Source organism: Malus domestica, chromosome 14 (genome assembly GCF_042453785.1).
Source record: "Malus domestica chromosome 14, GDT2T_hap1".
NCBI classification, from domain to species: Eukaryota; Viridiplantae; Streptophyta; class Magnoliopsida; order Rosales; family Rosaceae; genus Malus; species Malus domestica.
Window position 1 is genome coordinate 28679349 of NC_091674.1, and position 12627 is coordinate 28691975.

Below are 12627 nucleotides of genomic sequence, written 5' to 3' on the forward strand. Positions count from 1 at the left end.
CCATTTTCTCAGCAACCAAACAGTGGACAATTTTATACACTTTCAAATCAATAGTTTATGAAGCAACTTCAACATCCACAAATTAAATTCTCAAGTACTAAGATTTGTATACTTCATTCCCCACGCCTAACAAGGGTAAGTACAATAAGAGCGCTTCCGAGCCGGCGTACCACAGCAGCCTGCTTCCTCGGAACTACATAATATCTTCGGTAACAGAGAAAACAAACCCCCTCTAAATAAGTACTTGGATACATGGGAATCTCCCAATCCGAAAAAATTGGACGCAAGTACTGCATGCTATCATTGTACAATCCTTCATCCCACAGCCATAAGAGTGAGGGCTGACACTAGAATAACCATGTAATCCGGGCGAATGCTACTACCTTCGAGCATCACCTTCAGTGCATAACTATGCTTCATCGAGCTGTCAGAGAGCAGCAATGGATTTGGTCCGTTCTTTTTTAATCTTGTCACAGAAACAAGATTATACATTTCAGATGTTTCCTCTCACGGGTAAAAGAAACATACATTACAAATCTAAGCATCAATACCTGTACTTCTAACTCAGCAATTCTTTGTAACGATGCTTGCTCGATGCAAGCACGGCGCTTACACTCTTCTTCAAGCAACCCTGTCATTTGGTATCTGAGCTCAGCCATTTCTTGAGCTAGATCCTCCGCTTCTTCTTTTGCCTTCAACTTTTCCACTTTCAGTTCTTCCTAACGACCATAAGTAATGTAACACTTAGAAGATATAATTAACTTATATAACCTCAAAACTCGGAAGGGACAATACTGAATGAATTCACACTCGAAAGCTTGACGTAGAGTTTATGCAACCGGTCAGAAAAGCTGTATTTGAGAGTGTACATAGACTTTCTAATAAACACCGTTAAACAAATTGTTTTATGCCTCCTTGGGTATACATACCTTTAGTTGCTTCACAAGAACTTCGTACTCCTCTATCTGACGTGACAGCTTCTCCATCTTCTTTATTAAAGCTGCATCTGGTGTGACTACCATTGCCAATTTGGAAAAGAGGGGGCCCAAGACTTCTCCATACGTGCTTTCGAAAAATCATCAAAATATTACTACATAAGTAGTTAAGTACTAAGAAAAAGTTCTATTTAGATGAATTTGGAAAGATGAACCATGTTTTACGGTGATAATATTAGTTATTATACTTGACGAAACGTGGTATATAAGTTAATCGGTAAAGAATTAAGTAGCTGTAAATAGTAGCATACCTCATTTCCTCTGACAACTCAAGGTTTCTCTCTAGTTCACACAACAAGGACTCGGTGTCGAGTTGATCTCTGTCCATTTCCAGCCATTTTTCAACTCTCTGACAGAATATCCTAGTATTTGTCTCCGATGTATTAAGCTTCTTCCTAAGTTCCTTATTTTCCATTTCGAAAGTCTCAGCAGTTTTCTTTGCATCCCAACATTGAACCTCAAGATCTTGAATTAACTGACTCATCCTAGTATTTTCTCGAACAGTTTCTTCCTGTATTTTCTTAGCTTCAAAGCAGCTACGCTCCAAGGCCGATATATCAAGCTTCATACTCTCTATTTCACACTGAGACTCTAATGACATGGATGAAACTGACTCCTCTAGTTTCTCCATGCACAAATTTGAATTCCGTAACTCTATTTCTTTGTTTTCTAGTTCCTGTATTAAGTACAAGCGATCTGTATAGGACTTCTTAAGTTCATTCCTTAAACCGTCAACCATCTTTTGTAAAGTTTCCATATCGGCTAATTTAAACTCAAGGCTATGTACATGCTCTTCAAGGAGGTTCACTTCAGTGTTCCTTACATTTAGTTGATCCTGCAGGTAATCTGTGATAAATGTTTTTGATGAGTTAAATTCAAAACAATTACAACAGTTTGGTACTTTATCTAGCACAAAAGATCATCGATTATAAACTGCAAATTACAAATTTTGAAATACAAAGCATCTTTTTCTTTCTTAAGCATCTTTCATAATGTCAACCATAGGAAATTGACGGTCTCAGGAAATGAATGTCAGAGTAGATGACTACCTATTTCTTGAGAGCAGTTCTTGAGTTCTTTCTCTAACATTTGAATTTGTTTCTTGTCTTCTGTGCAGGCTTCTGATAATGAATTCACATGCACTTCTAATCTCTGAATGAACCAAATTTGAAATCAGATACTCTGCCAGAGAAAATAATTCCTTAAAGCTTCAACGACATCTTTTGCAATAATTTTCCCATTTATTTAACATCTGTAGACATGAACAAAACTACCCAAACTCCCGGCCCTCATTTTTTCGTATTTTGTTCTATTATTTTCTTGATTGATGTGCCACTGTGAGAAACATGCATCTGGTGTTAAAGAAAGGCACTTTAACTGCAAAACAAACTTAGCCACTCAAAAAATTATAAGGCGTCGATAAGCACTCTTGCACGAAGCAAAAGACCCACAGACCTCTAACCTAACTACACCCACATGCCTCACATTCTCTTAACACAGAAACGGTGGATGTAAGCACTACAAACTTCATCACTGGGGGCAATTCAAACTTATCCATAATACAAACAAGTTATAAATTTGGCTGAGAAACCCTACAGGGAGTGCGTGAATGACGTCAGCAGTTGACAAATGCTGAATGTAAATAAAAACATGAACATTACCCTGATCAGCCCGAAGCTTTGGGATTGTGATTCTTTCAACATGTCTTTCTCTTTCTTTAGCTGCATAAACAAAATTTATCAACTTCCACAATCAGTAATACCGAACAAACCAAGACACCAACTAATACAATGAAATGGGAATGTACTAGCAGAGTTGCAAAGGTTACTGTCTCAAGCAGCTTGTGACGATATAATTCACGGTAAAACTTTTACCTACATAGTTAATACATCCATAACCAATATATCTCATGCTAGACAATATCCAAGAAAATATTCATTCTTATATTCCAAATGATCCATCTTCGAAATTACACCGAAAAAAAGAGACAAAAACCGCACCTCTCTGCATCTTGTCCCAATTTGTAGGAGTTCCTCAACATCAAATGAGCTCTCACTATTCCTCTTGCTGCTGCTACTGCTGCTGCTTGTGCTTGACATTTGTGCAATTACTAAAAAGCTATATAATTTGAGCTCCCAAGTAGCCCAAAATCTAAAATTCACAAGACCAACATCAACATCCATCGTAAAAATTACCCACACCACAAAACTCGCTAAATGTTCTAATCCAATCAATTAGGCTGCACAATCATAATTATTTATTAAAATTTTAAAGAAAAAGCAGATTGCCATGGTCTAAATTCTAATACATTATCTGAAAATAAACAAAAAGTCAAATTCTTAGCAAAACAAAAAGTTAATCGAAAATTTCGCAAAAGATAAATTTGGGACAGACCCATTAGATATGAGAACTGTAAAGGGTATCTTAATCAAAACCCATCGAAATATCCGAAGCTAGAGAGAGAGAGAGAGTAAAGTAAGAAGCTTTGCTACCTTTACCAGAGGTGAGTTGGTGGAGGGGTTTCGGGGGAAACGAATCAGAATTTGAGCTTGGGAGTTTGAGAGAAGTTTGGGAAATTCGAAGGATACCGTTTTGTTTAAATGATGAAGTTTTGGGTTTCGCAAAAAGGCCAACTCAATTTCGGTATCAGTGGGTCCGGCGAAGGCGGAGTAGAGCCAGGTAGCTCACCTCAGCGGTCATATGTCAGGTCGGGTCAAGAAGAAAGAACAAACAAAATTTAACGAAAAGTTTTCGGTACTGTTTATTTTTAACGAAAAATCAAATTTTTATACTAAAAAATCAATTCTAATACTATTTACTTATCCTTTATTTTGTCTTTATCGTTAAAACGTTTTCAAGCATTTTTCATTAGTTTTCCTAAAAAACAAAGCTATGTCAAATTCGAATTTATTCACTCTAAAAACTCTAAAAACTCTCCTTGGACATAGTGTGATATAGGGGTGAAAATTGATGTTAAACTGTGAGTTAGTAAAGAGTTCACGAAGAGCTTTATTTTGAAAGAATCTCCTTAGTATTTCTCAAATAGTTAATTTTACCTAATTTCAAATTTGCTAGATTAGTGTGCTCGCCCTCTGAAAACAAGTTCGAGTCACTACGTAGATTAGTGCTAATCTCCATGATTTAATGCAAGGGTGCTTCACAAATTAACTTCCCGAAAACTCCGTTCTTGGTAAAAAACACTTGGAACACCGTTTTGATTTCCGACTCAACTGTTATTTGCACCTTACATTTTTGCAAGTTATTAGGAAAGTGATGGTTGTCTTTTATGTAGTTTGATTTTTAATGTATTTTTTACGACAGTTAACAGTTGTTAAGAGGACCACACTAATCATATATTAGTTTTAAGGTTTTTTGTGTGGCAATATTCTGTGGAATTCAGAATTGGTTGTTTCACTTTGCTGTGGTAGCTGGCAGTTGGTAGGTAGTGCTTTGTCAAGAAAGCATAACACATAAATAATGATAATACAGAGAAAGGAGAGATTTTCGAGTGTGCCCAAACACAGTCAGATATATCAAGTCTCATAACCACTTGTATTATAATACTTAATCTACAATGCCGTATTTTCAGCACACTAAATATCTTTTTGATTTATGCTCTTAAGATACAAAAAAGAGTATTATTAAGTACATTCGTATCTTAGTTATTATAATTTTAAAGAAAAAAAACAATGATTTACGCATACTCGTTTCATCTTTTTTATACACTTGTTTATTTCCAATTTTTATATTGAGTAAATTAAGGGAAACTTAAAGGATAGAAATAAAATAGTTGTGTTGAAGAAGAAAAATGTGTAAGAAAATATATAATAAGAGAGATTGTAATAGCCTATTAATCAGCTTCACAACCGCAGGTTCCAAAACAAGACTTGGACACGAAGAAGAAAAATGTCATATCTGGAGGAGCAACAGCTAGTTCGGTCAGAATGTGAACGTGTGCAATAAACATACAGATATTAGTTCTCATCTCGCCGATCAGAAGCATGCTGCTATGGTCAAGAAAAAAGCAAAAGCCGAAGTAGCAATTAGAAATCCAAAACTTAATTCAACGCGGAATTTTGAGTTTTAGGAAGCAGTAATAGGGCCTCTAGTTGCTACTTCGGCTTCTGCTTGTTTCTTAACCATAGCAGCGTGCTTCTGACCGGCGAGATGAGAACTAAAAACTGTATGGCTATTGCACACCACATTGCACACAGTACACGTTCTGACCGCACTAGCTGTTGCTCCTCCAGATATGACCTTTTTCTTCTTTGTCTCCAAGTCTTCTTTTGGAACCTGCGGCTGGTAAGCCCTTGATGACTCTGCTCCTGGGTTTTTCGTTGGCCCAATTATGGCATTTGTTGCAGCTGATGGAGCATTGGAGGTCGAGGCACTCCCATCATTCTTGGACTTTCCCAGTTGCTCCAAGTTTTTCTTATGTTTCTTTCCAACTAGGTGTGCGACGTAGACATCGTTGCTGTTACAATTGATTTTGCAAACTTCACACCATGCAGATTGAACAAGCTTGGCTTTATTTGGGTCTTTCTTCCATATTCCATTGAACTGAGATCGAACTGCAGCGATAAATGACCCGCCATCTAGAGCCATTAAGCTAGCCTACACAGTATATGGAAATAGAACTAGTAAGTAATATAAAAATTATATGACGCATAGAAGTGGACTTCTACTGCAAATCTATCAAAACGCTTTAATTTCATATACCTAAAGACCCCTATACTAGGTGCACAAAAACAAACCAAATGTTGCAAACGCATTCCACCATTTAAAAGATTTATCGGTTGCTAGAAGGGACGGGAGAATCTTAAAAGGAAAGCTATTGAAAAACTGTTTTATTCACCTGAGCCTTGTGCCTTTTTCCATATAGATGCTTATTATAAACTTCTTCACTATTGCAAGTAATGTTGCATATGGTGCAAACCCTCACAGAATCAACTGTTGAACCGCCCCGCAAAATCTTACGCCTCTTTGTTTCCAATTCTGCACCAGCAGTCACACCGGGATTATGTTGCATTGCGACTTTCTTCTGGTGTTTCTTTCCCGCTATGTGTGCCTCATAAATTGGTTTGCTAGTACAATAGATATCACAGACATCACACCGCAGGGACTGGACAACCACAGTTGGTTGTGGAGTGTTCATTGTAGCAGTATTTGCCAAAGGTTGATTTGTCCAACTGCTATTCCACGAACAATTCGAGGCCGATGAGGGCACAGTCATACTCTCATTCAAAGATTTGATAGACTGCAAACCACCAACAACGACTTTCAAAAATCGAAATCAAAACAATGCAAACAAATGGGAAAAATTACAAGTCTAAATTCGACATAAAATTAGTACGAAAAAATCGAATTGAACTCTTAAGCGATGAAAGCTCAATACAGGTAAACACAAAACCAAGTAGTGCCTTTCAGTAACAAGAAACCGAATCGAAATTTCCACATAATCCAAAAGTACCAAAACTCAAGGTCGAACCTTCAAATTCCATTCCAAAACAGATTACGATCACAAATCCAAGTTCCTATCAAACACCTACGATTACAACTACATTACAACAAAATCAAGAAAACCCAAATTTAAAATGCACCAAAAACCCGAACTTGAATTGAAGAGAAGAACTTACAGCTTCATATCGAACAGGTTCAGCTTGCTTGCCAACCCAGTTCTGCGGACGGACATTTGGGTCTTCACCAAAAGGCGTCTGACCTTGGAATCCGACACGGGTCCACGGGAACAAGCCCGAATTGTCATACGGGTCGGTGCCGGGCGGGTGACAGGCTGGATCCGCGGCGGCTACTGCCGAGGGAACCACCGGTTGAGGAAAAGACCAAATTGGGTTAGTGGGGTTGAATGGATAGGGAATTTGATAGGTAAAATTGTTAGAATATTGTGGAGGAATAAAGATTGGGGATTGTGAACCGGAAGGAAAGGTGGAATCCGGTGGGATTATCATCGCACAGGGTGGTGGGTTTTTGCAGAGACTCAGAGAAATGGGAATTTTGGTGCGGGAAAGAGAGGTACATAGGGACTGCTTATAGGTGGTTGGAAGATTTTGGTTTTGGGCTATGTATCTGGGCTGGACTCGGGGTGTATTTGGGCTTGGGTTAATGTTGACGAAGAATATTCTTATTTTATTTTTTATACAAAGTGTATTTGGGCTTGGGAAAATCCATATGTTTGGGAAAATCCATAGGCATATGAAATTAAAGTGTTGATAGATTTGCAGTAGAGGTCTACTTCCATGCATCATATAATTTTTATATTACTTACTAGTACTATTTCCATATACTGTGTAGGCCAGCTTAATGGCTCTAGATGGCGGGCCATATATCGCTGCAGTTCGATCTCAGTTCAATGGAATATGGAAGAAAGACCCAAATAAAGTCAAGCTTGTTCAATCTGCATGGTGTGAAGTTTGCAAAATCAATTGTAACAGCAACGATGCCTACGTCGCACACTAGTTGGAAAGAAACATAAGAAGAACTTGGAGCAACTGGGAAAGTCCAAGAATGATGGGAGTGTCTTGACCTCCAATGCTTCATCAGCTGCAACAAATGCCATAATTGGGCCAACGGAAAACCCAGAAGCTGGGTCATCAACGGCTTCCCAGCCGCAGGTTCCAAAAGAAGACTTGGAGACGAACAAGAAAAAGGTCATATCTAGAGGAGCAACAGCTAGTTCGGTCAGAACCTATACCGTGTGCAATAGCCAGACAGTTTTTAGTTCTCATCTCGCCGATCAGAAGCACGCTGCTATGGTTAAGAAACAAGTTGAAGCTGAAGTAGCAACTAGAGGCCATTGCACACAGTACACGTTTTGACCGGCGAGATGAGAACTAAAAACTGTTTGGCTATTGCACACGGCTCTTGGGTTTTCCGTTTGCCCAATTATGGCATTTGTTGCAGCTGATGGAGCATTGTAGACTAAGTATTATAATATAAGTGGTTGGATAATAGATTATGAGACATGATATATATGGCCGTGGTCTGGCACACTCGAAAATTTCTCTTTTCTCTGTATTATCATTATTGATGTGTTATGCTTTCTTGACAAAGCACTACCAACTGCCAGCTACCAGAGCAAAGTGAAACAACCACTTCTGAATTCGACATAATATTGCCACACAAAAAAACTTAAAAACTAATATATGATCAGTGTAGTCCTCTCAACAACTGTTAATTGTCGTAAAAAATACATTAAAAATCAAACTACATAAAAGAAAACCATCACTTAGCTGATAACTTGCAAAATTAGTAAGGTGCAAATAACAATTGAGTCGGAAATCAAAACGGTGTTCTAAGTGTTTTTGACTAAGATGGAGTTTTCGGGAAGTTAATTTGTGAAGCGCCCTTGCATTAAAAGCTGAACAGAATTTAGATGTTTAGCTCTAACAAAAAGGTAACCAAACCCCATGACTAAAAGCCAAAAACTGGTATAGAATTTGATAAATTAGGAGAAATTTTTAGTTGTGACGGGAATACGGATGGTACACCACGTGTTTTTATGCAAGTGGTGGAAAATTTTAATTTTTAAGTTATTAATCTTTGAACACATATAACTCACAATTTATATAGAAATACGCATAGTATACCACCTCGTGTGACGGTCATACTGAAAAATCACTCATAAATTAGGGCAAAACTATTACGTGCTTTAGTAGCCTTGGCCACCTAAATCAAAACCCATTCGCCGTTAATTTGATGGCATCAAAGTTCGCGTGCTAAACTGACTTTATACATGCTTATATACACTTCTCGTTGTAGTGGTCCACATAAATTTAAAGATTTATATTTATATAAAAGAGACGGATATGTGGTATTATTTTTTTACACATTTTTTTTCTTCAGTTCTTTTCGTAATTTCATCGTACTGTCTATCTTTTAGATCTTCTCTCGAGATCATATTTACCAAAAATCACCTGAATTTGAACCATATGACCGTTGAATTAAGAGTTTATGATTTCTTTATAGAACTGTATTTTTCACTACAAATGAATGTCTTAGTGATTTTCGATTTGTCTAATTTTTTATAAGAATGATCTATAAATGATGTTCTAAATGATAGACTGTTTATAATATTGAAATACATTATAAAATGAGCCTCATAAAAATGTACGTCAACAATTGTGTAATAAAAATAATGTCGCGGATCCGTCTCATATTATATAAATCATTATCAAAGGTCGCGTGCTAAGCTGACTTTATACTTGCTTAATTACCGTTCTAGTTGTAGTGGTCCAAAGACTTTTTAAAAATTATACACACACATATATAATTATTGTACGGGCAGATTGCCTCAGTGGACGGGGCATTTCTCTCTAATTGATTGTGTTCTAGATCCGAAATTTCTTCATTCTCTTGATCTAGTTTAGAATAATAATATCGCTTGCATTAAAAATAATTAATTTTTATTTTGTCTTTTTAGTAGTGAGCATAGTTGTAGTTAAAAGTAGAGAAATATTAGCATGACTTGCCATACTAAGTTTGTGAAAGAAGTGAGATGAGATGGTTTGTCATGTTTAATGGTAGGTGACTACACAACCACCTTCAACTAGCTCACATGACATGTTTCATATTTGTGTACATTTTGAATTTCTTTTGCATCTCTTCGTTTCTCTGTGACTTCACATACCATCCTAATTTTTACTTTTTCAATACCTCACTCACTCATAAGCAATTCTCGTATGTTTTCAACTATCCGCACTCTAAACCGAATATTATGTTATCACGTAACTTTTTATTGACTAAACCTGCAAGTTGGAGATAACTAGCTCAAACATTGACATCTGCTACATGGTATAATGTCCCCTCTCAGGCCCCGACTCCTACCATAGAGGCAAACGAGACAGTAACTTTCTTTAACGCCTCTTACAACTTCATATCATACTACGCTCTCCAATGAACAATTCTTCTCAAGATCTCATAATTACTCCAAAACTGAAACGTAATTATAGTATTGAAGTTTTGTGGTGAAACAAAATCAATGTGCCTGAATCTTAGAGAGGAAATAACATTTATGGTATAACCGAATTGGCTATGGTGATAAATATGAAACTGTTGAAACTTGGTAAGGCCTAAAGTGGAAGGCAAATTAGCAGCAATAATGCCTCAGCAAACCCTAATATTTGTAAAGAATTAATGAATTATACTGCCCAGAAAATATGTATCTCAACACTCTTCAACCTTTATTGGAAGAATCTTAATTTCCGTGCTCCGTTTTTCTCCTTCCGCACTCTTCTCCTTCTTCGCTTGACTGTTATTTGATTTATTCAATCAAATGGTGAGAATAAAAGGGAGGAGTGCAGGAGGACAAACTGAGAGTGCGGAGATCATTTCCCTATCAGAATCCATGGCCAAAAGACTTGAAACTCAGTTGGAGATGAGGCCTACAAGGGCAGCCTCATGCTTATGGCTGCTCCTTCCAACCCACCATGGCTTAAATGCTGCTGCAGCTGCATCATGGTTGCTACTGCTCTCTTCCTCCACAGGAGCAGGAAGGTTGAGATCAAGAAAGTCTCTCGCTTCAGGTGCTGCAGGCTTCTGAATCACTAGGGTTTTGGTGGTAATTTTAGCCTCACCAATCAAATGGGATCTCTTGTGCCCTCCCAATGCTTGCCCTGATGGAAAAACTCTGTAGCAAATTGGACAGGAATGCCCTTTTGTACTCTTTGCACTGCTCTCAGCTATTTCTTGCTCAATGGGGTTCTCATTGTTGCAGCAAGACTCAGGGGAGATGTCGGTTTCCATGGTGTTTTCGCTGCCTTCGATCTTCGAAGCGAAGCATCCTTTGATCTTCTTGTGACTTGCCCTATGGCCTCCGAGAGCTTGGTACGATCGAAAAACCTTGTTGCAAGTAGTACATTCGAATTTGCTTCTCTTTTGTGAACTCTTGCATACTACTACTTCAGAATCCAAAGCATCAGCTCTACTAGTACTCGATTTTTTCGGGGACTTATCCGACCTCGATTCGAAATCACAAGCCTCTCTGATCTTTCTCTTGCTTGAGTTGTACTTGTTGGAACCCAATTTATCATTCTTTGAAAACCCGCCATCAGAGGAGCAAAACTTGGATTTTCTACCTTCTAGTACTGCTAGGGACTCGAATTCTCGAGGCTCCCATACCTTTTTAGTGAGTTTGTTCTTCAGTTTCAAAGTTTCATCAATCTTACCCTTAATATCTGCAACCCAGGTTGTTCTGACTGATGATGGAGAATCTGAGAACCCTGAATTGTCTTCGGGAGAGTTATGAGGTACTAATTTTAACCCGCCCCAGTGACTTGAATCCCTCGAAAGCATCATCAAACACATAGCAACCTCTTCTTGTTCCTGCTCAGTCTCGGAAACAGAGGAAGTAGTAGTAGGAACAGAAGCATTAGCAATTGAAAAATTAGAAGAGGAAGTTGTTGCTCCCATGTACCTTGTTCTTCTTCTCCCCGATCTTCTTCTCCGATTGGGAGCAGCGGCAGTAGGAGTTTCGTTGTCTGATTGGCTAGTCCAAGAACCTTCATGTTCTTCAAAGCTCTCAATCGAAACTCTTTCTTTTTCTGAGTGGCACTTCATGTGACCAAACAGAGCTTTCCAAGACTGAAACCCTTTGCCACATTCCCTACAAAACTTGTCCAGAAGAAACGAAGTTTCCTCACTCAAATCCGCGAGTCTCAAAGTTTTTTTCGGATTCTCCCTGAGGCCATAACCGGGTTGCTGATGAGATCCTCCTCCGAAATCAGAACTACCATTGTTGCCTGACGAGGGCATAACTCTGCCGATGTTGAGTTTTTCCTCTGTTTCCGGCGAATTGTTGGTCAAGTGAGATTTCATGTGACCTCCCAATGATCTGCCGCAGGGGAAGCTCTTGGTGCAGAACTTGCACGCATACTTCAACTCTTGATCTTCTTCCATCGGTTCGAATCAAAACTCAACCAGATAAGGAAATTCAGATCAGAAAAGCTTCGAATCTGATCACAGAGATTTGGAAAAACTCCGAGATTCTTGATCTCATTACACTAAAACAGGACAAATGCTAATGAAACAGAAGACAATCGATCAGAAAATCGAGGCGAAAACTCGGACCGAGAATTGCATTAGATCAAAGCTTTGCTGCTGCGTTTCGAACTTTCCCAGAAAGAAAAAAATCTCAGATTCCATGTAACATGAACTAGAAAAAATATAAGTTAAAAAAAAAAAACAATACATAAATCAGTGGCTTTGCTCTTCTGCTCTGCTGTCTTCTTTGTGTTCTTTGTTGGTGGTGACGATGGCGACGAACAAGCACAAAGAAGAGAGGAAAAATGGAAAGTGAGAGAGTGAGTGAGCGAGCGTTTGTTTCTCTTTCGCTTTCTCTCTCTAGTTTCTCTCTCTCTCTCTATCTGTGAACTTGACTATATTTGGAGGAGAAATCCATGCATGGAAGCAAAAGATTAAATTGAGGTAAAGGATTGGAAAGATACTAGCACGTGTACTCAACCGAGGATCCTACGGCAACCCGAAATCCGACGGCCAAGATTCGTCCAGGTCAGCATCCTTATGGTTCAAGAACCTCTACTTAAAAAAGAAAACGCGTATTCGTACATGCACCTTATTGTTCCATTAGCTGTCATAAGCGTAACTTTAACGATTCAAA

General features: G+C 38.3%; 3 protein-coding genes across 6 annotated transcripts; all 3 read right to left on the minus strand.

The window, feature by feature from the left end:
• Positions 1–3: 3 nt before the first annotated feature.
• LOC103455397 (uncharacterized) lies at positions 4–3753 on the minus strand. 4 transcript variants are annotated; one of them, XM_070811598.1, is made up of 9 exons: positions 3494–3513; positions 2996–3146; positions 2824–2869; positions 2657–2716; positions 2045–2147; positions 1247–1841; positions 930–1065; positions 552–719; positions 4–466 (listed from the first exon to the last, which is right to left on the minus strand). In XM_070811598.1, exons 4-9 carry the CDS (start codon positions 2696–2698, stop codon positions 428–430), a joined length of 1083 nt encoding a protein of 360 aa, XP_070667699.1. In that variant the 5' UTR covers positions 2699–2716; positions 2824–2869; positions 2996–3146; positions 3494–3513; the 3' UTR covers positions 4–427. The 4 variants fall into 4 exon arrangements, with proteins under 4 accessions (XP_070667699.1, XP_008393201.2, XP_070667698.1 ...); XM_008394979.4 differs by lacking the exon at positions 2824–2869 and having other exon boundaries at positions 3488–3753; XM_070811597.1 differs by lacking the exon at positions 2824–2869 and having other exon boundaries at positions 3494–3615.
• A 771-nt stretch (positions 3754–4524) lies between these two features.
• Positions 4525–7021, minus strand: LOC103455396 (uncharacterized). The gene is made up of 3 exons (XM_008394978.3): positions 6632–7021; positions 5851–6252; positions 4525–5609 (listed from the first exon to the last, which is right to left on the minus strand). Exons 1-3 carry the CDS (start codon positions 6959–6961, stop codon positions 5079–5081), a joined length of 1263 nt encoding a protein of 420 aa, XP_008393200.2. The 5' UTR covers positions 6962–7021; the 3' UTR covers positions 4525–5078.
• Positions 7022–9933: 2912 nt separating this feature from the next.
• On the minus strand, positions 9934–12410 carry LOC103455400 (zinc finger protein ZAT4-like). Its single transcript, XM_008394983.4, has one exon. The coding sequence runs from the start codon at positions 11904–11906 to the stop codon at positions 10377–10379; it is 1530 nt and encodes a 509-aa protein (XP_008393205.2). The 5' UTR covers positions 11907–12410; the 3' UTR covers positions 9934–10376.
• Between the last annotated feature and the right edge of the window lie 217 nt (positions 12411–12627).